The sequence below is a fragment of the Sphaerodactylus townsendi genome, linkage group LG11 (genome assembly GCF_021028975.2).
Source record: "Sphaerodactylus townsendi isolate TG3544 linkage group LG11, MPM_Stown_v2.3, whole genome shotgun sequence".
Taxonomy (NCBI): Eukaryota; Metazoa; Chordata; class Lepidosauria; order Squamata; family Sphaerodactylidae; genus Sphaerodactylus; species Sphaerodactylus townsendi.
Window position 1 is genome coordinate 18541728 of NC_059435.1, and position 23782 is coordinate 18565509.

The 23782-nt window shown below is 45.8% G+C and overlaps 1 protein-coding gene across 1 annotated transcript in view; it reads left to right on the plus strand.

Moving 5' to 3' along the window:
• GLI3 (GLI family zinc finger 3) overlaps positions 1 to 23406 on the plus strand; it is a 165313-nt gene extending 141907 nt beyond the window's left edge. Inside the window, exons 9-13 of the mRNA XM_048510456.1 lie at positions 4899 to 5048; positions 7755 to 7919; positions 11300 to 11590; positions 18216 to 18543; positions 21701 to 23406. Coding sequence (XP_048366413.1) covers positions 4899 to 5048; positions 7755 to 7919; positions 11300 to 11590; positions 18216 to 18543; positions 21701 to 23343 — 2577 coding nt within the window. The 3' untranslated portion in view covers positions 23344 to 23406. The remainder of the gene's footprint in view (positions 1 to 4898; positions 5049 to 7754; positions 7920 to 11299; positions 11591 to 18215; positions 18544 to 21700) is intronic.
• The last annotated feature ends 376 nt before the right edge of the window (positions 23407 to 23782 follow it).

The window sequence follows — 23782 nt, forward strand, 5'->3', positions numbered from 1 at the left end:
TTGCCCTTAAATCCTTTATGTTTTAACAACTCCTTTTTTCCCCCCTCGTTGCATGGGTGATAAAGAAAAGGAACTTCTGCAGTTTTTTGGTGCATGCTTTGCAGGGAGTGACGATTAATCTGGATCAAAATGGTGCTATTTATGTGTCCTCAATACCATGCACTTTTCAGAAAGAGTAGGATAATCTTTCTTAGGATTCATGTTCACAAGATGCTGTTCTAGTTTTTGAATTTCACAGAACTCTTTTTCCGACTGAATCTTCCAAAACAAGAATTGAAGGGATAAAAGAAGGTGTTTTGGAATGAGGCCGTAGTGTTCCACCATTACCAGTTTAAGGCAGTTCTCTGCAAGGTGCCGGGCAGCCTTCCAAACATTTTCCCCTAGTGGTCCTCAATGTGGCGTCTGTGGCTTAGCTGTATGAAATAAGCACTATAACAAACTACACCTTGACCTACATAAGCTCAATACTTGAGTCATAAACAAATGATTTACAATTGTGACAGTTGATTTATAATTGTGACAGTCCCAATCTTCACTTCTTCTAATGATAAATCCAGGGATATTTAAATCCAACAGGTAAAGTAACAAGAAGCCTCTATATCAGCAGTTCTCAACCTGTGGGTTGCGACCCCTTTGGGGGTCGAACGACCTTTTCACAGGGGTCGCCTAAAACACATATTTCCGATGGTCTTAGGAACTGAGACACAAATAATTTTATGGTTGGGGGTCACCACAACATGAGGAACTGTATTAAAGGGTCGTGGCATTAGGAAGGTTGAGAACCACTTCTCTATATAAACTTCTTGTTACTTTACCTGTTGGATTTAAATACCCCTGGATTTATCATTAGAAGAAGTGAAGATTGGGGCTGTCACAATTATAAATCAATTGTCACAATTGTAAATCATTTGTTTATGACTCAAGTATTGAGCTTATGTTTGTCAAGGTGTAGTATTTGTTATAGTGTCTTTTATACACCTACCCTGTTCAAATGGTGTATGAAATAAGCAGGCAGATCTTAGAGCTTCTATGGAAGAATAATCAGTAAAATGTATGGGTTATCAAATGGGAAAAATGGTATTCAGTGGAAGAAACTCCACAGTTGTGGAATTATGCATCTGAGTTAGTGTTAAACTCATATATTCTTATTTTCCGTTTGTTCTTCTCCTCTACGGAGGCCAGGCCTTTTCTTTACTTTTCAAAATAAATTTACAGTAATTCAGAAAGATGTGCCCAGTTGTTCATTTAATAGATTGAGTTTTCTGCATTCACTTATTTTTCTTTCAGGAAATAGGAGTGCACATAAACCTCTCCATGTTGCCCTGATTCACTTTCAAAATATCTGCCATCTGTAGAGTCTCAGCGCAGGCCTATGTAATATGAATGGACTACAGAGATATATGCACTTGAAACATAAACTCTTAAAGATTACACGGTGTACATAGTCCAGCACATCTGTTTGGTTCATATTCGGTGTGTGCTGTTGTTAACTTTAAAACAAATGGTAATAAAGTTTTTTTTTTAAGTTAGCTTTTATAAGAAATGTACATCTGTTTGCCACAGGGATGCCATATAATTATGAACATGAGCACAGTTATTCAGTTGGCTATCTTTTTGTGATCCAACTACTGCCTGTCTGTAAGTCTGACTTCAATGAGTTACTTAGTGAACTATTCCCACCCAACAGTTTATGGCCTGCAGCTGAAACCTGAAGGAGGACCCCACCTAGTGGCATACTTGTGATATATATGTACACAGATCTTATACATATGTATACAACTCTCAAAACATTAAACCAATCCCAAATATCCTCTTCCAAATCCATGCTGAGGAATTCATAACAAAACGATGAACAGTAAAACACAGGCAAAAAAAAATCTAGTTATTTATTTAAAATATATCCTGCTTTTCTCCCAGCTCTAATTCAGTGGGTGATGGTAATAAAACCAACTAATAGACCCATCCAAGGGGCGGGTGCCCGACTGGCACTGCACTTGCATCCCTCCCAAGGAGACTATATTGGCTCTTCTCCTGGACCACCCATGCTATGCCACAGTAGGGGCCCAGGGACACTGGCGCAGCATTGTCTCACTGCCAGGAAGGGCTGCAGCACTGGCCTGCTGGCAGATTTGCCCCTCCACCAGGGCAAATCTACTGACATGGTCCTGTGCTACTCCCACTGGCAGATTTCTTTATAGGATTATAAAGCCTTACGCGGCCTGGGACCCTCGTACCTCCGGGACCGCATTACCCCAGACGTCCCTACTAGGCCTCTACGTTCAGCAGAGGCCAATCTGCTGTTGGTTCCCGGCCCCTCAATGATGCGGCTGGCCTCCACTCGGGCCAGGGCTTTTTCACGATGCTCCTGGCCCTGGCTCCGGCCTGCTATGTGGGAAACACTCTTCCTCCTTAGTTAAACTGTCCGGGGCCTCTGCAGGACCTCGGTGAGGTCTCTTCAAGGCCCAGGGGCCTGTAAGATTTGGAGGTTGTTCCACCGGGCTTTTGGAGTGTCCGGCCGCTGATGTGCCCCCCGCCCCCGCCCCCGCCCCCTCCCCCTCCCATCCCTCCCCTCCCCTATTTTAACCTCCCCTTTACCATCTATGGGACCCCTCCCCCCCTCTGGGAGGGTTTTTTGTTAAGGATTTACTGCTGACACTGTTTTTATATGTTGACCGCTGTTGTTTATTTTAACTGGGTTTTAATTGTATGTTATATTACTATGTTGTTCACCGCCCAGAGCCTTTTGGGGGTAGGGCGGTATAGAAAACTCAAAAATAAATAAATAAATTATAAATTATTGTAAGGACTGCAAGCTAATGTATATGAACAGCTCTGACTATTCTAAAAAGGTGTATTTCAGTGCTTTTTTTATTAAGTGCATGCTTTAATACTCTCCCATTTTCTTTATTTCCTGTTGAATGTCCTTCCAGCTTAATTTCAAATGCATAATTAGAGGCAATTTACATTAATTGTTCCCAAGATGTTATCTATCATGCCTTTTATTGACACATTCAGTATTTGCAGGATACGAAGGTGCCATTAAATGATTACTTATTGGTGTTCCACGCACTGTTGTATGATAATAGCAATCATTATATGGTGATGGGAGTGTCAGTTTTATATTCAGTCAGTTAATTGCATTTTAATTTTATTTGGAACCATCTATCTCTGTTACTTAGTGAATTCTATGGGACTGATCTGACTAACCAGTTCAGGCTGAATGCAGCCTGCTCAAGATACATTTTATGTGGCTTCCTTGAGCAAAGTAGTACTTAATAGCTTACTAAATCAAAGATTAGAACCTTACTTAGTAGTACTTAATAGCATACAGTTAATAGTCACAGTTCTTCGGAGCTCTCTCAGCCCCACCCACCTCACAGGGTGTTTGTTGTGAGGGGGGAAGGGCAAGGAGATTGTCAGCCCCTTTGAGTCTCCTACAGGAGGGAAAGGGGGGATATAAATCCAAATTCTTCTTCTTCTTCTTCTTCTTCTTCTTCTTCTTCTTCTTCTTCTTCTTCTTCTTCTTCTTCTTCTTCTTCTTCTTCTTCTTCTTCTTCTTCTTCTTCTTCTTCTTCTTCTTCTTCTTCTTCTTCCTTAAGCTAAGCTTAGAACTTTGCACCACTCCCATGCGGGCGCCATCCAATCCTCCCCTGTGCCGACTTGAACGAGCTGAGTCAGTGCAGGGAAGGAGGGGTGTGGGGGGTGATTCCCCCCCACATGACAGGATGGCCTACGCCCAGGGACATATGACCCAACTTGCCCCCATGGGCGCTTTGCCCCTGAGTCAGAGGTAAGACCTCATCCATTCTCTATTAACAAGGGAGTCTGGAGAGGCAGAGTGCACAGAGTCACACTGAATCTCACCCTACTGTCAGTCCCTGCCACCCATAATGGACATTTTATTAGTTCTTGCATTAATACCCATATGAAGAGAAGAAAAGAGAACAGTTTTGGATTTGTACCTCATCTTTCTTTCCTGTCAGGAGACTCAAGGCAGGTTACAAAATCCTTTTCCTTCCTCTCCCCACAATAGACACCTTGTGAGGTAGGAGGGGCTGAGAGAGTTCTGAATGAACTGCCCAGGGTCACCCAGCAAGAATGTAGGAGTGGGGAAGCACATCTGGTTCACCAGATAAGAGTCCATCGCTCATGTGGAGGAGTGGGGAATCAAACCTGATTCTTCAGATTAGAGTCTACGTGCTCTTGACCACGACACTATGCTGGCTCTGGAGGAAGATGTCTCTAATCCGCCAATAGGATTGCAGAGATGAGAAGCAGCTAGATGTTCCCTTTGTCACTTATTCAGAGGGATGAATTACCAGGTGTTCCTTTGCCTGTGCAAACCCAGTTGAAATCCATGAAAACTCACAAGCCTATATAAGCAGACATAACATGTTTGCTATTAATAATAACAATAATAATAACAGTTGGATTTATATCCCCCTTTCTTTCCTGTAAGGAGACTCAAAGGGACTTACAAACTCCTTTCCCTCCCCCCCCCCCCCCCCCGCACAACAAACACTCCGTGAGGTGGGTGGGGCTGAGAGAGCTCCGAAAAGCTCTGAGTAGCCCAAGGTCACCCAGCTGACATGTGCTGGAGTGCACAAGCTAATCTGATTCCTCAGATAAGCCTCCACAGCTCAAATGGCAGAGTAGGGAAACAAACCCGGTTCTCTAGATTAGAGTGCACCTGCTCTGAACCACTACTCCATACTGGCTCTAGTAGTAGTAGCCCAGTAGCCAGTATACAGGAGTACTGCTGCACCTTTGTATTCAGAAGATCTCTTCTGAAAGTCACGAGGGGAAAAAGACAATTGGGCCTAATTAGACCACTGGTGTTTTAAACACATCCGAAGGGCCAGCGTATCTGAACTTTAATTTCTTTTGTACCCCTGCAGCACATAAACAACGACCACATACACGGGGAGAAGAAAGAGTTTGTATGTCGATGGCTGGATTGTTCTCGAGAGCAGAAGCCGTTCAAAGCCCAGTACATGCTGGTGGTACACATGAGGAGGCACACAGGAGAAAAGCCACACAAATGCACCGTAAGTCAGCAGCTCAGTTGTTTGTTTCCGTTTCTGGTTAAACAATTTGGGCACAGAGAACTGCCTTCGACTGATGAAGTTTTCTCAATGGAGGAAGGCAATTTGTTGAATCTATAGTGGGACTAGTCATATTAACCTACTGAGAAATTGTCTATTGTATTTCATAGACAAGGGCAAATTTGTGACGATAGCACGTTGGGTTGTATCATAATCAGAGGTGGGATCCCGCAGGTTCTCACGGGTTCCCGAGAGTAGGTTACTAATTATTTGTGTGTGCCGAGAGGGGGTTACTAATTGGTGATTTTGCCACGTGATTTTTGCCTTAGTTACGCCCCTCCTCCGCTCCTCAGCAGTAGCGCACAGAACTTGAAACAGTCTAGCAGGAGATGCACCGGCGTGCGTGGCAGCCTGCACCTGCATGCATTGGTTTCCCACCCAAGGACCAGCGCAACAGCTGCGTCCTTGCCACAGCCCTGTCCAGCAATGCCCCGCCCCCGGAATGCCCGGCCACGCTCCCGTCATGCCCCGCCCAGCCCTATTGGCACTACGCCACTGTTTGAATCCCACCACCATGGGAACCTGTTACTAAAATTTTTGGATCCGACCACTGATCATAATGCTGCTCTCAGCTAAGCATGCAGCCTTCCTCTTCTTCAGAAGGAAGGCCTATTGCATCGGCTTCTCAAAAAGGAGCACGGGAAGGTCCAAGAAGACAATCAGCATGGGGTAGAAAATGTTGACAGAGAGAAATTTTTCTCTCTTTCTCACAATACTAGAACCAGGGGGCATTCATTGAAAATGCTGGGGGGAAGAATTAGGACTAATAAAAGGAAACACTTCTTCACGCAATGTGTGATTGGTGTTTGGAATATGCTGCCACAGGAGGTGGTGATGGCCACTAACCTGGATAGCTTTAAAAAGGGCTTGGACAGATTATGGAGGAGAAGTCAATCTATGGCTACCAATCTTGATCCTCCTTGATCTGAGATTGCAAATGCCTTAGCAGACCAGGTGCTCAGGAGCAACAGCAGCAGCAGAAGGCCATTGCTTTCACATCCTGCATGTGAGCTCCCAAAGGCACCTGGTGGGCCACTGCGAGTAGCAGAATGCTGGACTAGATGGACTCTGGTCTGATCCAGCAGGCTAGTTCTTATGTTCTTATGTTCTTATGTAGGAGAAAGGAGAAATTTTCCCCAGTAAAGCCCTTCCATTTCCCCCTTTGCAAGTCCAAAATTCATTTGATTGTATTTCAGAATCCTAGTTTGTGCAAATCACTCTCCAATTCATAGAAACAGAGTGCAATCCAAAGAGGGGGAGCAAGGATCCTTGGAAGAGGTGCGGGGTTCCGCCAACACACCTGTCCACTCCTCCAGTGCAAGGGGCGAAGGTGCCGGCAGAGGGGCTATTATGCTGGTGGCAGGCACTGTGCAACTGCACAGCCCCTGAACCTGGAAGCTGCCACATGCACTGGTGCCCCTCTGCTGCAGGAGGCCATGCCAACATGGGTGGAAGCAGTCCAGGGGCATTCCCTGGGTTCCCAGCACAGTTTCCGCACGGGAACACCCGCTTTTTGCAGCAGAGATTTTGCCGACAAACAGGGTGGAGTTAGTTATTCCTTTTCTCTGAGAGAAAAAGAGGTTTTTCCCTTTCTCACCTGGCAGGTATGCCATTGATTGCCTCTTGTGAGGTGTTGGTGTGGCACTGACCTCTGCCTCTGCTCTACCGCCACACACACCCCCTCTGGATTGGGCTGACATAAGACGAGATGCCAAATGTCCAACATTATCTTAACAATATGAGCCAAGCAGCCCACAAGCAAGATGTAGAGGCAACAGTCCCCTTTCTCCTGTTGCTTGTGTTTAGCCATTTGCCTTCAGAAGAACATGTCCTCTGAATCTGTACACAAATCCCAGTTCCCTATAATGACTAGCAGAGACTCAACAGAGATAGTCCTTGGAGTTAGGAGCCCATTGTTATTCTCCATGAATTTGTCCACTCTTTCTTTAACAAAACTGTGCAGCATCACCGTATCTTGTGGCGCTGAATACTCAAAGAGCATCTAGAACAGTGGTTGTCAACCTGGGGGTCGGGACCCCTTTGGGGGTCAAACAACCCTTCCACAGAGGTCGCCTAAGGCTCTCTGCATCAGTGTTCTCCATCAGTAAAATGGATAAATGTTAGGGTTGGGGGTCACCACAACACGAGGAATTGTATTAAAGGGTCGCAGCATTAGGAAGGTTGAGAACCACTGATCTAGAAAGTTCACAAGATGGATCAAATGCAAGCAGTGGTGGCCGAGGGGGAGGGGGGAGATCACATTTTGCTACAATGTTTAGTACCCTCTCATCCCACTGAGCCATCCTCCATCCCAAGAGTTCAATGAACAATTTTCAGGCCAGAAGAAAGACTTGGCTTGACAGGACGGTAGGGTGGAAACCAGGATCAAAACAACAGTGCTCTATATATTGATACAATGTAGCCTTTTATTTTACATAGTTCAGTTTATACATTATGATAAGCAGATGATGATGATAATGATGATGATGACCATTTTTCTCTGCCAAACAGAAACTTTGAACATTTCTGTTATTGCATTTGAACTTGGAAATCTGCCATTCCTTGATACCACGTTATTTCATTACGTTTCCTCCACTCCCTTCATTTCCCAAGCAATTGGAATAACCCAAACATTCCTGTTGTCTGCAGTTTGAAGGCTGTACAAAGGCCTATTCCAGGCTAGAAAACTTGAAAACCCACTTGAGATCTCACACTGGAGAGAAACCATATGTCTGCGAACACGAGGGCTGCAACAAGGCCTTCTCCAACGCCTCAGATCGGGCCAAACACCAGAACAGAACTCATTCCAATGAGGTAAGTCAGCACACGGGCTGTAAAAATCCCCCAATGGCTTACAGACAGAACGCTGTCGGAAGAATTTATTGTCAAATGCTTACCCCAAGAACGAAGCCAGTGTTTTTATATATATATTGTTCAAAGGCAGCAATCAATCATTTTAAAGGCACGTTTATATGTTTTAAAAGGCTCCTGGCTGTTTTATCAAAAAAAAATTGGCACCCCTATTCTGCTTGTAGGGGTGCTTTTTTTAAACAAGTTCCTTGGAAGGAAATCCCCTTGATGTCTGTGGAACTTCTTTCCAAGTAAGCATGTCTGAGATTGCGGCTGCTGAATCATAAACAGTGGCCTGCCACCCTGCTGCGGCTGAAGCTGTTGAAATATCCCAACAAAATAAATAAATAAATGAAGCAACATCCCTATGCTGGAATGGCAGGATAGACCCCAACTGGTACAGCCTATAACTCTACGTTATATGGTATAAGGGGAAAAATAGTGTATGGTTACATCAGTATTCTTAGAACTTGACTGCCATAGGCTCAAAGGTGTAGCTGGGCCATACTGTGCCCGGTGCGCACTCTGTGTTTTCTGTCCCCCCCCAACTTACCTTAGTTCAGCCTGGAAAAGTGGCCTGTTCCCTTCAGGCTGAAAACAGCCTGGTGGGAACTACACTTCCCATGAGGCCTTGGGGCTCGCAAGGTCTGGGAAGTGTAGTTCCCCACCAGGCCGTTTTTAGCCTGATGGGAACAGGCTACTACTCCAGCCTTCACTGTTTCAATAAGGTAAGTGTGGGGGCGGGGGGGGGAGTGGGGTATTGCGGGGGGTGATTTTCTGCCCCCAGGCATGTGCCTGGTGCTACGCACACACACCAGCCCTCTGGTAGCTCTGCCTCTGCATAGCCCCCTTTGTCTATCGTCGACTTTCCAACTCTTAACCAGCTCTTGGTCACCAACTTGTCAATGTTGTTATATTACACTGACTGAGCACCCTCTGATGTATTGCTGCCAAAGTTGGGATGATTTGGAATTAGTTACCTCTGGATAATCTTATTTTATTGATGAGACATGTACAAGTGTTCTCAATGCTTTTATGGTCTTAAAATTGTTGTACGCTGCCCCGAGCCCAAAAGAGGAGAGGTAGGATATTAAAATAAATAAAATAAATACTTCAGGGCTGATCCCCAGAATACATAGGGCTAATTCGGACCACCAGCACGGGAATGCCATGTGCCTTAGGAGACCAGCCCTCAATTGTGCTGTGATAGTTCATTTTGATTACAATCATCTAAAAATCTTACAAAATGTATTGTCGAAGGCTTTCACGGCCGGAATCACTGGGGTGCTGTGTGGTTTCCGGGCTGTATGGCCGTGTTCTAGCAGCATTCTCTTCTGACGTTTCGCCTGCATCTGTGGCTGGCATCTTCAGAGGATCTAGATCCCGGAAACCACGCAGCGCCCCAATCTTACAAAATGTTAGTGGTGATGGGACAGCGGTTAGCAGGTTTGTTCCCTAAGAAGGGCACTTATTATTTTTTATTTATTAAATTTATTAGACCGCCCACCCCCGAAGGGCTCTTAATAAATACTCTAATGGAAACATGGACTCAGTTCTGAAGGCAAAATCCAATGTAACCTTTTTTTAACAGGTCCGGTCCCCCCAATTCAACTCCTTTTGCCCCAGTCAGATGGCAGCTGCCCGTCAAGGACAGGGAACATCTCCCCCCGCCAGCTGTTTCCAGTCAGGGAAACTATGCAGAGGGGAATGTTGAAGTCCCTTCTTCTCTTGTACCATTATTCTGATTGGAATCAGGTTCCTCCATCACTTGGGAAAATAAGTTCCAGCAGCTGCAGTCTGACTGAGGGAACAAGCTTAATTTCAGCCTAACATTGAAAAAAATGTACATCTCCTAAGGCCCTCAGACTGACAGAAAGGAGTTTCCCCCGCCAAGTGAAGTGTATTTATTTTGTCTTTCAACAGCTAACTTCTCTGCCATGTCATTAGCTGCTTTTGAAATTTCTCTTTCAAGTGCGCTTTGCATTAAAAAAAAGTACAAATAAAGTCTGCTCTGGCTCACGGAATTGCTTTCATAATTCTTTGGAACCAGGCCACGGTGTGTCAGATCTGGGCTTCTGTGCAGCGGCAAAAATAATTGTAATTCTACAACTCCAAAGGGCCCAATGGTATATGACACTTCTAGCAAATACGTGTGCAGAGAAAAACACTCACACATGATACCTTGTTTGCACGAGGCTGGCTTCGCCGCTTTCTTATCTGTACATCTGCAGAAAAAGTAAAAATGGACCAGCTTCACCTAAGATGGGACATGTTATTTCTTGCGCAAAAACTGTCTTTGGAAAAAAAAATAGATTGTATGAGAAGGGCAGTGAAAAGACTTCGATACAGAGATGTTTACTAGTGACACCTGGTGGCTCATCAGTGACTAGGTAAACTAAGATGGGAATTCTTCCAGAGTAACTGGTTATGAGTCATTGATGTAATTAGTGGATTTACTTCTTTGGTAAAAGAAAATCAGATTAGAGTATGAGAAATTTGTAGCAGGAGGAAATGCTTTAAGGATTGATATCTTTTCCCCAAGGATCTTGGGGAATATTATGCATCACATCATATTATGCATCACGTCACAGTGTTCTAGACCTTGGCATCCAACTGCAAGATGTCCCACACGATCATCCTTCCTTTTCTGTTCCCCGGATCTCATGGAAAGGAAACGTTTGGGAAGATTCTCTGCTCTAGGGTTAAGACCCACCTGACCCTCCTGGAAGGAGAGGGAGTGGCACACGTATAGACCGCTTTCTCCTTGGAGACATTCTGGCAGAATGGAGGGAAAGAGGTTCAAATTGTTTCCCCTGAGGCCTTCACATCTCCAAGTCGCATTTGGCTATTTCATTTTACTGTAAAACCAATGTAGAGAGCCAACGGGAACGAAGCCGCAATAAACTGAGTTTGTAGCACGAAGTTGGTCCGTCTCCCAGCCATGTCACAATGCCGAGTTAACAAAAAAAACACAAAGAAAACCTTTCTTAGGCATAAATTGATCATACATAAAAATATAATTCATAGGACCAAAACCTGTAACAAAAACAGAGCAGTCTTCTCCAGAATAAGAGGATCGTCACTATTCAAGAGTCGCATGATAGTTCAGCTTAAAGGGCCGTTTGTCTTAGATAAGAGAGAGCAGAGAATATTTTGGACAAATAAACAGAAAATGCTCAAGAGTTTCAACCAAGAACAGGCAGTTTGTACAAACTCTATCGGGGGCGGGGGGGGGGGCTATATTACAGAAGTGTCCCCATTGCAGAGCTGATGGCAAAGCGCACCATGCCGAGTTGTTTGCGAAAGAACCAAAAACCAGCATTGAAATTTCTTTCCGTTTGCAGAAACCCTACGTTTGCAAGATCCCTGGGTGCACCAAGCGCTACACAGACCCCAGTTCTCTCCGAAAGCATGTAAAGACCGTGCACGGCCCCGAGGCGCATGTCACCAAGAAGCAGCGCGGAGACATCCACCCCAGACATCCACCCCCCAGAGACCAAGGCAGCCATTCTCAATCCCGGTCACCAGGCCATCAGACTCAGGGTGCAATGGGTGAGCAAAAAGACCTCAGCAACACTACCTCAAAGCGTGAAGAATGCCTCCAGGTTAAAGCCATCAAGTCGGAAAAGCCAATGGTATGCAACATCTTGAGCTTTTATTATTTTTATTTATTTATTTATTTATTTATTATTTAGATTTATTAACCGCCCCACCCCCGTAGGGCTCCCCCCTCCCTTTATTCCCCCCTCCCTTTATCATTCAAGAGTTTGTTGTGAATTACTGCAACTCTAGCACCCTAGCTAGTTTTCTTCAATGTAAAATCTTATCAAATATGAATGATAAGGAACTGTGTCTAGTGGGGCTGAAATAACCTAGGGCGTTTTCCCACTTACCTTAAGCCGCGCGCTACTCTCCTCAAGTAGCGCGGGGTCCCCCAGCACTCCCCACTACAGGGACTTCGACAACGCAGCCGCCCCGATGCTGCCGCTGTCGCGCCCCCTCAGCGCGTGTCATTCCTGGTGCCTTTTGAAACGGCGCCTTTTGATGACCCTGCGCAGAGTGCGGGGTCATGGGGAAGCCCGGGCGCACGCCAGAAATGGCATGCGCTGGGAGTTGCGCGCAGCAACCTTTGGACCAAGGTAAGTGGGGAAACGCCCCTAGTCACCATCACAGACAGAATGGGAAAGTTTGGACTGAATTCTCACACAGTTTGCACCTTGGCCCCTTCGGCACATGTAGAATAATGCACTTTCAATCCACTTTCAACGCACTTTGAAGCTGGATTTTACTGTGCGGAATAGCAAAATCCACTTTCAAACAATTGTGAAAGTGGATTGAATGTGTATTATTCTGCACGTGCGGAAGGGGCCCTTGAATTAGACCTACCAATCAACACACTCAAAGAGCTTGGAATCTAACATTAATTTACATATGGGGAGGAGCAGGATCTTTATCTAGGTCTCTTTGGGAAATAAAACACCCAGTTCTCAAAAGTTATCATGTATATCAGTTTCAAGAGCATGTGAAATATTGCCTGGTCAGGTTACTCTTTAGCCAAAGGGACTGATCCGAATGGCTCTGAAAAAAAGCAGGAGTTTAGGAACACGTAGAAAACAAAATCAGCATATATCGTGAAATCTTTCACAATCCAAAGTCAGTTCTAAAAATAAATAATAGTGTGTCATTTTTTTGTGCGTGATTTACAACATAATCCAATGCATGTTTACTCAGAAGCAAGTCCTGTTATGTTCAACAGCGTATGTTCCGATTGCCACATTTTGGCATTTCATTTTTGTCGCCTTTGTACTAATCTAATGTTTCTTCTATTTAATGCTCTTTAATGACTTGTTCTAACTTCCTAAGGACAGTGGGTAATAAGGTGAGGGGATTTTAACTTTTCTATGGTTTTTTCATTGTTTCTTCGGGGGAAAAAAAACCTGCTTGCTATTCGGGGCTGGGGGGGCAGCCTTAGTAGTTACACATTCATCGAATGCATTTGTGACTATAATTAGACGGGACATTTTACACCAAACGGCATGTAATGCAACTAGCTCAAGAGTCTAATTCTGTATAAATGTGTATTCATTCACATTCACATCTGTGATCACTCTGTTTCGCGAATGCACTTAAACGTTGTGAACATTCAAGAACAGGCTTCTGAGTTCTGGCCATCAATTTCTTTTTGTTCAGCCGGCATGAAACTATGACATGCAACACATGCAGCTGCCCAGCGAGGCTTTACTATTAATTGATTGATTTAAATATTGCCGCTGCATATTTAAGTCAGGTTTGCAGCCCAATGACTTTACTTACCTGCTCGTTGGCTTCACCAGCAGAAAATGCTTTCAAGATCATTTTGTTGCGATCTTTGAAACAGTCCTGATTTTTTTAAAAAATATTTCCAGTTAATTAGCCCAGGATAAGAGTGACAATACGGATTGAGAGTGGAAAGGGAATTCAGAACCCGAACAGATAAATTGCAAGAGAATATTCAGGAGGCTGTTCTTGAGAGCAAAATAATTTTGCATGCCTGAAAGCAGGGTCAGCTGTATGTTGTGAATCTACAGGGGCACAGGAGTAGTGCCAGTTACGGAATGGAGCACAGAAAACAGTGTCTTGATTTTAAAAGAAATTAAAGAGCCAACTCCTGTATTCACTCTTACAGCTCTGAAGATGTGGTTGAACGTGTGTGGGCAATTCCTGACGAAACCTCCAATGATAGAGGGAAGGTAGAACAAAGTTTCTGGTGATTGGCAGTTGGGCTTATTTTGCTTGCATCGCTCAATGCTTATCTCCACTATTAGTAACATTAAAATAAATCATTCAAAATATTGAACTCAGTTGAGGACCCCAGAGGGATCACAAGGATAAATGCTTGGTGTAGCGGTTAAGAGCGGTGGATTCAAATCTGGAGAATCAGGTTGGATTTCCCTCTCCTACAGAGGGATCCTGCTGGGTGACCTTGGAATAGTTCTCTCACAACTCACTCAGCCCTACCTATGTCACAACTGTTGTAGGGAGAGAAAGGGAAGGAGTTTGTAAGCCGTGTTGGGACTCAGTACAGTTGAGAAAAGTTGGGAATAAATCCAAGCACCTCCTCTTTTTCTTGTTAGAAAAATTGTCCCCTCCTCTACAACTTCCTGTTCATCTGACCCTGAAGCTCAGCAATGTAGAGTCACAGTCAGTCATGCAGATTTTTGTAACTAAGAAAGCCGTTTATGTTTCCCTGAGGCATGAGCCAATTAAAATGGGTTGAGGCCCTTTAAAAAAGTATTTTGGGGGGAGTTCCCACAGAACTCGCCCCCAAAACACTGCTAACCCGTTTTAGTTGCCACAACCCGGGTTTAATGAAACTCCCTAATTCTGTGTGTTTTTTCCTCAAACCCGGGTTGCAAACGTTTCCTGCTTGCCTGTGCGAACTATGACAAGCAGGACCGTTCAATCCCTCCTCCTTCCCTCCACAGTTATGGTGGATTCCCCAGGCAGCTGCCATTAGAGGGATAGGCGGCTGTCATGCTATGAAGATGGGTGGGGGGGATTCTCTGGTGGGGGGCGGGGATTCTCAGCTGCATGGTTCACATTGAAACACAGGGTTCCGTGCTGCCTTCTTCCTCCACAATCCCCTGATCCCTGCTGGTTCCCGCAGCCGCCGTGCAAACGGCAACAGAGCAGCAGAAACAGATTTCATGAACCTGTTGCTGCCCATGCAGAATGAACCTGAGTCTTAGTGGTGTATTGGAGGCCAGGAGAGGTTTTTAAAATCTCTCAGTGACAGATTTGGGAGATTGGGGTTGGGTAATACATATGCTCTCTGGCCCCTTCCACACACACAAAATAATGCGTTTTCAAACCACTTTCACAACTGTTTGCAAGTGGATTTTGCTATTCCGCACAGCTTCAAAGAGCACTGAAAGCAGTTTGAAAGTGCATTATTCTGCATGTGCGGAATGAGTCTCTGATACCGTGAGCTGTTGTGGGAGAAATTGCAGGGGTGGGGATGAATGGTACAGCCTCTGCTTCGCAGGCAGATGGTCCAGGTCCAGTCCCCGGCATCTCCAGTTACAATGATTAAGAACAAAGGATGTGAAAGAACTCTTCCTGAGATCCTGGACAGCCACTGTTAGTCACAGTCCTTGGTTCAGCAGTAGGCGACTCTATCAGGTTGCATTCCATGTAGATCAGAATGAGTAGGTATCCGTACCTTGGCCAACGGAAGGTCCAAATTCTCTTCTTGACATCTCTAGTTAAATGAAGCTCAGATGGTGGGAAGGATGCCTCAACCTCATTTTGGTTTGGTTTGGTTTGGAGCCTTTTTGTCTGCAGAACCGTCTCTCCTAATATACTGCCCAAAGAGTGTTATGCTCTGCGAGTAACAACTTACTGATAGGCCCTGCCTTGAAAAATGTCTAGCTGTCCTTAACCAGAGCTTTTTCAACTCTGACCTTGGCCTGGTGGAACACTTTTTCAAATGAAACCCAGGCCCTTCGGGACTTACTTCAGTTCCACAGGGCCAGTAATACAAAAATGTTCCAACTGATCTATGGTTCAGGAAAGTGCCAAATTTGCTGGCCTCCCTCCCCACTGTTCATTCTTTAGCTTCCTTGGAAATTTCCTTATGACCCCGTCCAGAGATGTTCTCCCCTCTGTCTGGCCAGTATTGGTTTTAGGGCGCCAGAAAACGGAAGGATTTTAAGTGTTGGGGTAGATCATATAGCGGATGTTTTGTTTTGATTTCATTATGTAAACTGATGTTGTAAGCTGCCCCAAGCCCATCTTGATGGGAAGGAATTGGCTAAAAATCTAATACAATAAAATTAAATAATAGGCATGATGTAGTAAAACGAGGTAAGCGTTCAGGGACGGTGCAGGGGAAATGGCACCTTCTAGCCGCTGCCGTTCGCGCAGCAGCAGTTGGAAGACGCTCTTCTGAAAAACCTCGCTGGGGGAGCGAGGTTCGGAAGCAGCATCTTCACGCCGCTTGGGGGTTGCGAAGCCGGCACTGCTGCGATGCGGCGGCGGCCGTGCAAACCCCTCCCCAAGGACACTGTTTTTAGCGTCCCTGGAGCGCTCTTTACCGCCCGTGTGGAAAGGGCCTTTGAAAGGTGACTCAGCGTGATACATTTATCTTCACTAGAAGGGTGTATAGAATACAAGGAAATTACAGAAATAGAGGCACATATAGAAGAGAGACTTCAAAATTAGAGGCACTCAGAGCTTAAGTATTGTCCAAGGTTTCCACAGCCAGAATCAACTGGCTGTTGTGAGTTTTCCAGGCTGTGGGGCTGTGGTCTGGTAGTTTTTGCTCCTAGGTTTCACCCGCACCTATGACTGGCATTTTCAGAGGCATGTCATGGTAAGATGTGTTTCTGTCTAAGCCACATCTCACCATAACATGCCTCTGAAGATGCCAGCTGTAGATGCAGGTGAAACATTAGGAGCAAAAACTACCAGACCATGGCCACACAGTCCAGAAAACCCACAACAGCTACCCCTTCCCTCCCTTCCCTTGCATGCCACCCCTCCCTCCCCTCTTCTCCCCCTCCCTAGGGTGGGTGGGCCAGGTCCAGATGCCGGGTCCCCTTCCCTCCCCTCCTTTGCATGCCACCCCTCCCTCCCCTCTTCTCCCCCTCCCTAGGGTGGGTGGGCCAGGGCCAGATGCCGGGTCCCCTCCCCTCCCCTCCCTTGCATGCCACCCCTCCCTCCCCTCTTCTCTCCCTCCCTAGGGTGGGTGGGCCAGGTCCAGATGCTGGGTCCCCTTCCCTCCCCTCCCTTGCATGCAGAGCTGAGTTACATGGGGCATGAACTATAGAATCATAGAGTTGGAAGAGACCCCAAGGGCCACCAAGTCCAACCCCCTGCAATGCAGGAACACATAATTACAGCACTCCTGACAGATGGCCATCCAGCCTCTGTTTGAAAACCTCCAAAGAAGGAGGAGGGAATCATATGGAAGTGGCTCCAAGTGGCATACCCATAATGATATCCTACTCCTGAATCTAGGAATATCTACTGTATGGCATGGGCTCATGTGGGGAAGGTCACAATGTTGTGACACTTGGGGATGCCTTGGCACCTGCGGAGCTTTTCAAAAATTGGGTGATGCCATTGTAAAGAAGGGCTTGTTATTGGAACAGAAATCCACTCTCTCCTTCTCTGGGTTTGCTGCCCTTCCAGTGGATCATGTATTCAGTGTTTTTGCCATGTGATTCTTTTGCAGAGTGAGGAAGAAGGTATTGTGTATGGCTGTGCTTCCTGCAGCTGCCAATTTGGGGGGGTGCCCACTCCCCATGCAGAAAAAAAACCTTACAAAGGTATCTGCTATACAGTAAAAACTGCTGGATGTTACTGCAGGGACAGGAAAAATTCACCACGTGGCCTAATTAACCTGCAGTCCCCGTTTCTGATAAGCCAGGCTTCAGGGAATTGATATTCACAGATAATTTTTTAATACATTTTGTTCATGGTGGACAGCGTCCAATCCAATCTGACCATGTCTTTGAAGCCAAAGTGCCACCTGAGGTGCTCCTGGACCACTTTCTGTACACTCAGGAGGAGTTTTAATTGATAAAAAATGCATGGATGTTTTCCTAAATGAGAAACATATTTAACATCTCGGACATTCACTGATGCCTAGTTTGTTTACATTTCCACGATTTAAAATCCCAGCTGCTGTTAGTGCAAGATAATCAGAGCTGTTACAGAAAACCTCCCAAAACATAAGATTCAGAAAGGTAATGTGATTGCAGGGTACTTGTGACGTTCATACTCTGTGTTACTGTACGCTCCTTTTGCAGCATCTTTTCTGGCATCTTTATCCTAAGCAGAGGTGGAGCTACCAGGGGACGGGGGTGCGCATTGCATCGGGCACATGCCTGAGGGGGCGGAAAAGGTCTCCTGGGAAATGTAGTTCCCACCAGGCCGTTTTCAGCCTCAAGTGAACAGGCCGCTTTTTCCAGCCTGCCCTTTCAGGCTGAACTAAGTTAAGTGTGTGGGCACCAGGGGGGGGGGGCGGGGGGGGCGGGGCGGAAAACACAGAATGTGCACCGGGCGCAGTATGGCCCAGCTACGCCTCTGATCCTAAGCTATATGGACCATTCATCTGGTATGAGTCTTTTCTCAATAGTGAATTGTGATTAGTTATCAGATACGTTGCAAGCATTACATTCATTTGTTCAGTGACTATCCTGTCTTCCTCTAATCCAAGCTGCATTCTGATCCTAATCTTATTTTTGTTCCCGATCTTTTTCCTCCTTCCAACAGACATCTCAGCCAAGCCCTGGTGGTCAGTCTACATGCAGCAGCGAACAGTCCCCCATCAGCAACTATTCCAACCATGGGATCGAGCTTAATCTGACCAGTAGAGGCAGTGTAGGAGACCTCAATGTCATAGATGAAACCCCTATCATGGACTCTACCATTTCCACAGCAACCACAGCACTTGGCTTACAAGCCAGGAGGAATATGTCAGAGACCAAATGGATGGAGCAAGTCAAACTAGAAAGGTTGAAACAAATCAATGGAGTGCTTCCAAGACTGAACCCCGTGCCCCCTTCCAGAGGCCCAGCACTGCCACCTCTCATAGGAAACGGTGAGATCTTGCTACATGGATCATTTATATATATAATACTGACGGAGGGTCTACCTTGGCCTTGTTACAATCTTTCGGCAAATGGTCTGCAAAAAATAGATGTATAAACTTACATATATATAACTTTAAAACTTTAAAAAAAATGTTGATTAGGGTGTTAACACTGCATAGGCAGACATCATGGGGGGGGAGAGGGAAGTTGACATCTTGAGGCTGCATCAAAATATTTTAAGACGGAAAAAATTGGATGGAGAGAAAAGACCAGTGGTAGGATTCAGCCGGTTCGCACCACTTCGGCAGAACCGGTTGTTAAAATGGTGTTTATAAACAACCGGTTGTAAAATGATTTGAATCGCACCACCAGAACCGGTTGTTAAATTATTTGAATCCCACCACTGGAAGAGACACTGACCAGGTGGCCAATTGGGTGCACTGGGAAGGGACAGTTGGGCAGATGGCAAGGAGAGGGAATGTAGACAGAAAAAGAGGGGAAGAAGCGGGGACGGATGCAGCCAGGATGGGATATTTCCCGTCCCCTGCGAGTACTTGTGGTCTTCCGTATGGTATTTTTGTGCTCATCATTTTTAAGATTTTAGAAAAGTTTCTGATTTTTAAGATTTTAGAAAAGTTAATATCCAAACTGGATTCCCTCCAAAAAAGTCCTCCAAACTTGAAACCAGATCATGGAGTATCATTAAGTTTGTCTCTGGCTAAGATGGTCCGTTAATGCGGTCTCTGAACTGAGCAATATAATCAGAAGAATCATGAGCCACAGCTCTCCAAGTCATCCGTTCTTGGAGGAGTAGTCTGCAATGTCTGGTTGTCCCCCCCCCCCCCCCCATATTACACACTTGTACTCTCCCCACTGTGCTACTCCTGAGGGTCAACCTCAAGATGTCAACCAAGATGTCTACTGGTCCTCCAGGAACACAAAGTTGGTCTTGGGGCTGCAGCAGGAGGGGAAAAGCAGGGCAGACTCTCCCTACAAATTCTGAAGATAGTTGGATAAACACCAGCATTTCAAAAGATGTCCTGTATCCCAAAACAACGAGGGGGGAAGCTAAGGTAGAGTTATGCTAGTCATGAGAAGGTGTGGTAAATCTCTGGACTTGGGTCCAAAAGGTGTATAGGTAGACAATCATCACATATAGAGTTACAAAACAAAATTACCCTGAATACACTGAGCCCTGAACATCCAGATCCTATTTTGTAACAGGAGGATTTTGATCTTGCCTAGTTTTCCTCCTGGCATCCTTGCATAATATCCTATAAGCCATTCGGCTGCAGTCATCCACAGAAAATATTTGTGGTATTTCTTCTATCTGGCATTAGCCCATTCCAATAAAGGGAACTCTATGAAAGTAGATAATTTTTATTGTTTATTTTACAAGGCAAAGAAACAAAATTGTTTTGAGTAGTGGGCTAAATATATTTAGGGATTGTTTGTAGATTGCCCTAAATAATATCCACAATTGTATATTTTGCAGCTTTGGCATCCGTTTCTCAAAATCTGGTTCGATTTAAAATGCAATTTACTAAAGTCGTGCTTAAAGACATACGGCATCATTTCATAGTTTCACTTGGTGGAGTCCCCCTTGGGACAGTGGAGTTAAGGCAGACGTAGACCTGTTTCTCCTTGAGGTACTGAACCCATGTCTGGATAATATCACTTCAGACTGTAGTGAGAAGTCGCCAGTTGGAATGTTCCACATAGCACAGATTCTCTCCCGACACATAGAAAGCTAGAAGTCAGCGAGAAAGTTCTAGGCTCGCATGCTGGTTTGCTATGTGTCAGGAAAAGAGTGCATTTAGCCTTGTGAACTCTGCAGTCCAAAGTAACTTAGCCCAGTTACAGGTTTACCACTTCCATGAGAACAAGGTCAAAATAGTGGCCACAAGGTTCCATGTCACAAAGCTGGTGTCTGAGCTGCTCTCGTGTCCACACAGCCTCTTTGTGCAGAGAACCGTGGGGACTACCAAGTACAGAGAACACAGCCAGACATACTTTGTTTTGTATTATTCTGAGCCAGTATCGTGCTTAGAGCCAGTACTTTGAGGGTCAACATGGTGGTCAGGTGTTTTAAAATATGCTGAATGTAATGAATATAGGTTGAATGATATGCTGTTTAAACCATGGTAATGGTAAGTTAGTACTGCAAAAAAAATGGTAAGTGTTTGATGTTTTGCATTAATATTAACTGTTTAGAGCAGTGATTCCCAAAGTGGGCGCCACCGCCCCCTGGTGGGTGCTGCAGCGATCCAGGGGGGCGGTGATGGCCACAGGTAGAAACATTAATACATATATCTTTCTGTTTAATTGCTACTAAAAATTTTAAAAAATTAATTTCCAGGGGGCGTTAAGTAATGTTTTTTCTGGAAAGGGGGCGGTAGGCCAAATAAGTTTGGGAACCACTGGTTTAGAGCATAAGTAACTGAAATGTTTAACTACAAGAATTGTGGTCACAAGTCCCTAACCATTGCTCCAACGAGGCTTGTTGGAAACCTCGCTATCTGCAATGTCTTGGAGGGTGGAACATAAGTGACGGATTAGGCTCTTACGGGGTTAATTTGCAAAGGTGCCGTTAGCCAGAGCACCACAGTAACAGCCAGAGTGCAACCTGATTGGTTGTGCTTTAATGGTATAGCTGGCAGCCACAGATAGGGTGCCCTGGCTGCTATAAAAGCAGGAAGAAGTAGTGGTTAAGAGCAGGTGGATTCGGATCTGGAGAACTAGATTCCCTACTCCTCCACATGAGTGGCAGACTTTAATCTGGTGAACTGGATTTGTTTCCCCACTCCTACACATGAAGGTTGCTGGGTGACTTTGGGCTAGTCACAGTTCTCTCTGAACTCTGTCCCACCTATCTCACAAGATGTCTGTTGTGGGGAGAGGAAAGGAAGGTGTTTGTTAGCCACTTTGAGACTTCTACAGTTGAGAAAAGCGGGGTATAAATCCAAACTCCTCCTCTTCTTCAGCATTCACTTCACCAAGAATGCTGTTGGCCCTGCTGTCCACTTAGCTGTGCAAAAATCTAAGACACATCAGGAGCTTTTCTTGAAATGCTTTTGACACAACCTGCTCCATAAGAGCTTTCTGCCCTTCTCCTGACTGCCTATTAATTTTTATGTATTCACTGTTCAAAACATTTATTTCCAGGTATTCAATCAAGCAACAGCTGCCACGTAGGGGGAAATTTGACCATCCTGCCCACCCACAAAAGCGAACTCACCCATATGGACATTACTGTGCTAAACATGCTGAACAGAAGGGACAGCAATACCAGCACAATCAGTTCTGCCTACATGAGCAGCCGCAGGTCGTCTGGGATTTCACCCTGCTTGTCCAGTCGGAGATCCAGCGACGCTTCACAGGGTGAGGGAAGGCTCCATAACCTCAGCGTTGCCGACTCCTACGACCCGATTTCAACAGACGCTTCTAGGCGGTCCAGCGAAGTGAGCCAGTGCGATGGTTTGCCGGGTCTTCTCAGCCTCACCCCTGCCCAGCAATACAGGCTGAAAGCAAAATATGCAGCAGCTACTGGCGGACCCCCGCCAACCCCACTGCCCAATATGGAGAGGATGAGCTTGAAAACAAGAATGGCTCTTCTGGGTGACTGCAGGGAATCCGGGATGTCTCCACAGCCCCCTGCAAATTCTCCTCGAAGATGCAGTGACGGTGGGACAGACTGTTACGGCAGGAGACACTTGCTGGCTCATGATGTATTGGGCAATAGCACAAGGAGAGCGAGTGATCCCGTGAGACCAGTCTCCGACAACCTGTCTTTCCCCAGAGTCCAGCGGTTCAGCAGTCTCAATAGCTTTAATCCTCCTGCTTTTCCATCCGTGGAAAAGCGTAACTTCATCCTTCAGAACTACACCCGCTCCGACGGGCGCTTGTTCCGCAACTTCTCTTCTCCTTGTCCTCCGAGCATCACTGAGAACGTGGCCATGGAGACGGCTACCATGGAAGCGGACGGCAGCCTGAACGATGAGGATCTCCTGCCGGATGACGTTGTCCAGTATTTGAACTCTCAGAATCAGGTTTTGTACAACCAGCTGCCCAACGGCGGATTAGACAACAGCAAAGTGCAGCACGGTTCTGCGATGACTAACAACAACTTTGACCAGTCCCCTCAACCAAACAACTCTGAGGCCAGTAAAAACGACCTGCCGATTCAGTGGAATGAAGTAAGCTCAGGAAGTTCCGATTTATCTCCGTCAAAATTAAAATGTGGGCAGCGTCCCATGCTCCAGCAAAATCAAAACTTGGGCCTGTATAACAACATGGTAGTCCAACAGCAGCACCATGGACTGGAGAGAAATTATACCCTCCAACAGAATGGCTACCAGCATCTTCTGGACAACAGTGGCTCTTGCGGTTTACAGCAGAACATGACTGTGAATAACGATACCAGTAATTCTTACCACACGCAGTCAAACAAGGCACAGGTATATGGCGAAAGTATTGGCCGACAGCTAGTGGACAACGCATATGACATGATGATTCAAGGGCAAAAGCTGAGAAACAATAACATGCCAGCAAATGGGAGTCAGCAAAGCTTTGGCTACCCGGTGGTATCAGACGAGCAACCAGCCAACGTTACTAGCAGGATGCAGAGCAGAAACCTGGCTGTCCAGGAGTACTTCCATAATCCACCAGCAGATGATGTCAGCCACTACCAAGAAGTAAACCATTCCAATAAAATGATGCTAGAGCCGGTAGTAGCCCCTTCACAAGCAAGAAAGCCTTTTACCAAGGCCGCACAGAGTTGGTTGTACATAAGCCACTCTCTCACATAAACATCGGAGTCCTTAGTCCGGTATGGGCCAATCCACCAAAAGGTTACTTCAGCCCCTGTGCAAGCTACTATGCATCATCAATAGGCGGCAAAACCGCTAAGGAAATAACAACTTGGTGCCGCTACCTACAAGGACATCGCTGCTAAGGATGCCCTGCCAGCCCTCTTAAGCAGGGTCAACGCATTAAGGTCGGAAAGTCCGTAAGACCAAGTCAGCCACTCCGTTCTGCTCTAACACGCAGAATTACTCTGGTCAGTTGTATGACCAAACCACAGGGTTTAGCCAACAAGCTTTGAAAACAGGTGCTTTCCCCCTTTCCGAAGCCAACTGCATGCTGCAGGAGACTGGTCACGCCAACTCGTCGGAGTTGCTCTCGCCGGGGGCCAACCAGGTGACAAGCACAGTTGACAGCATCGACGCCAGCAGCCTCGAGGGCGTC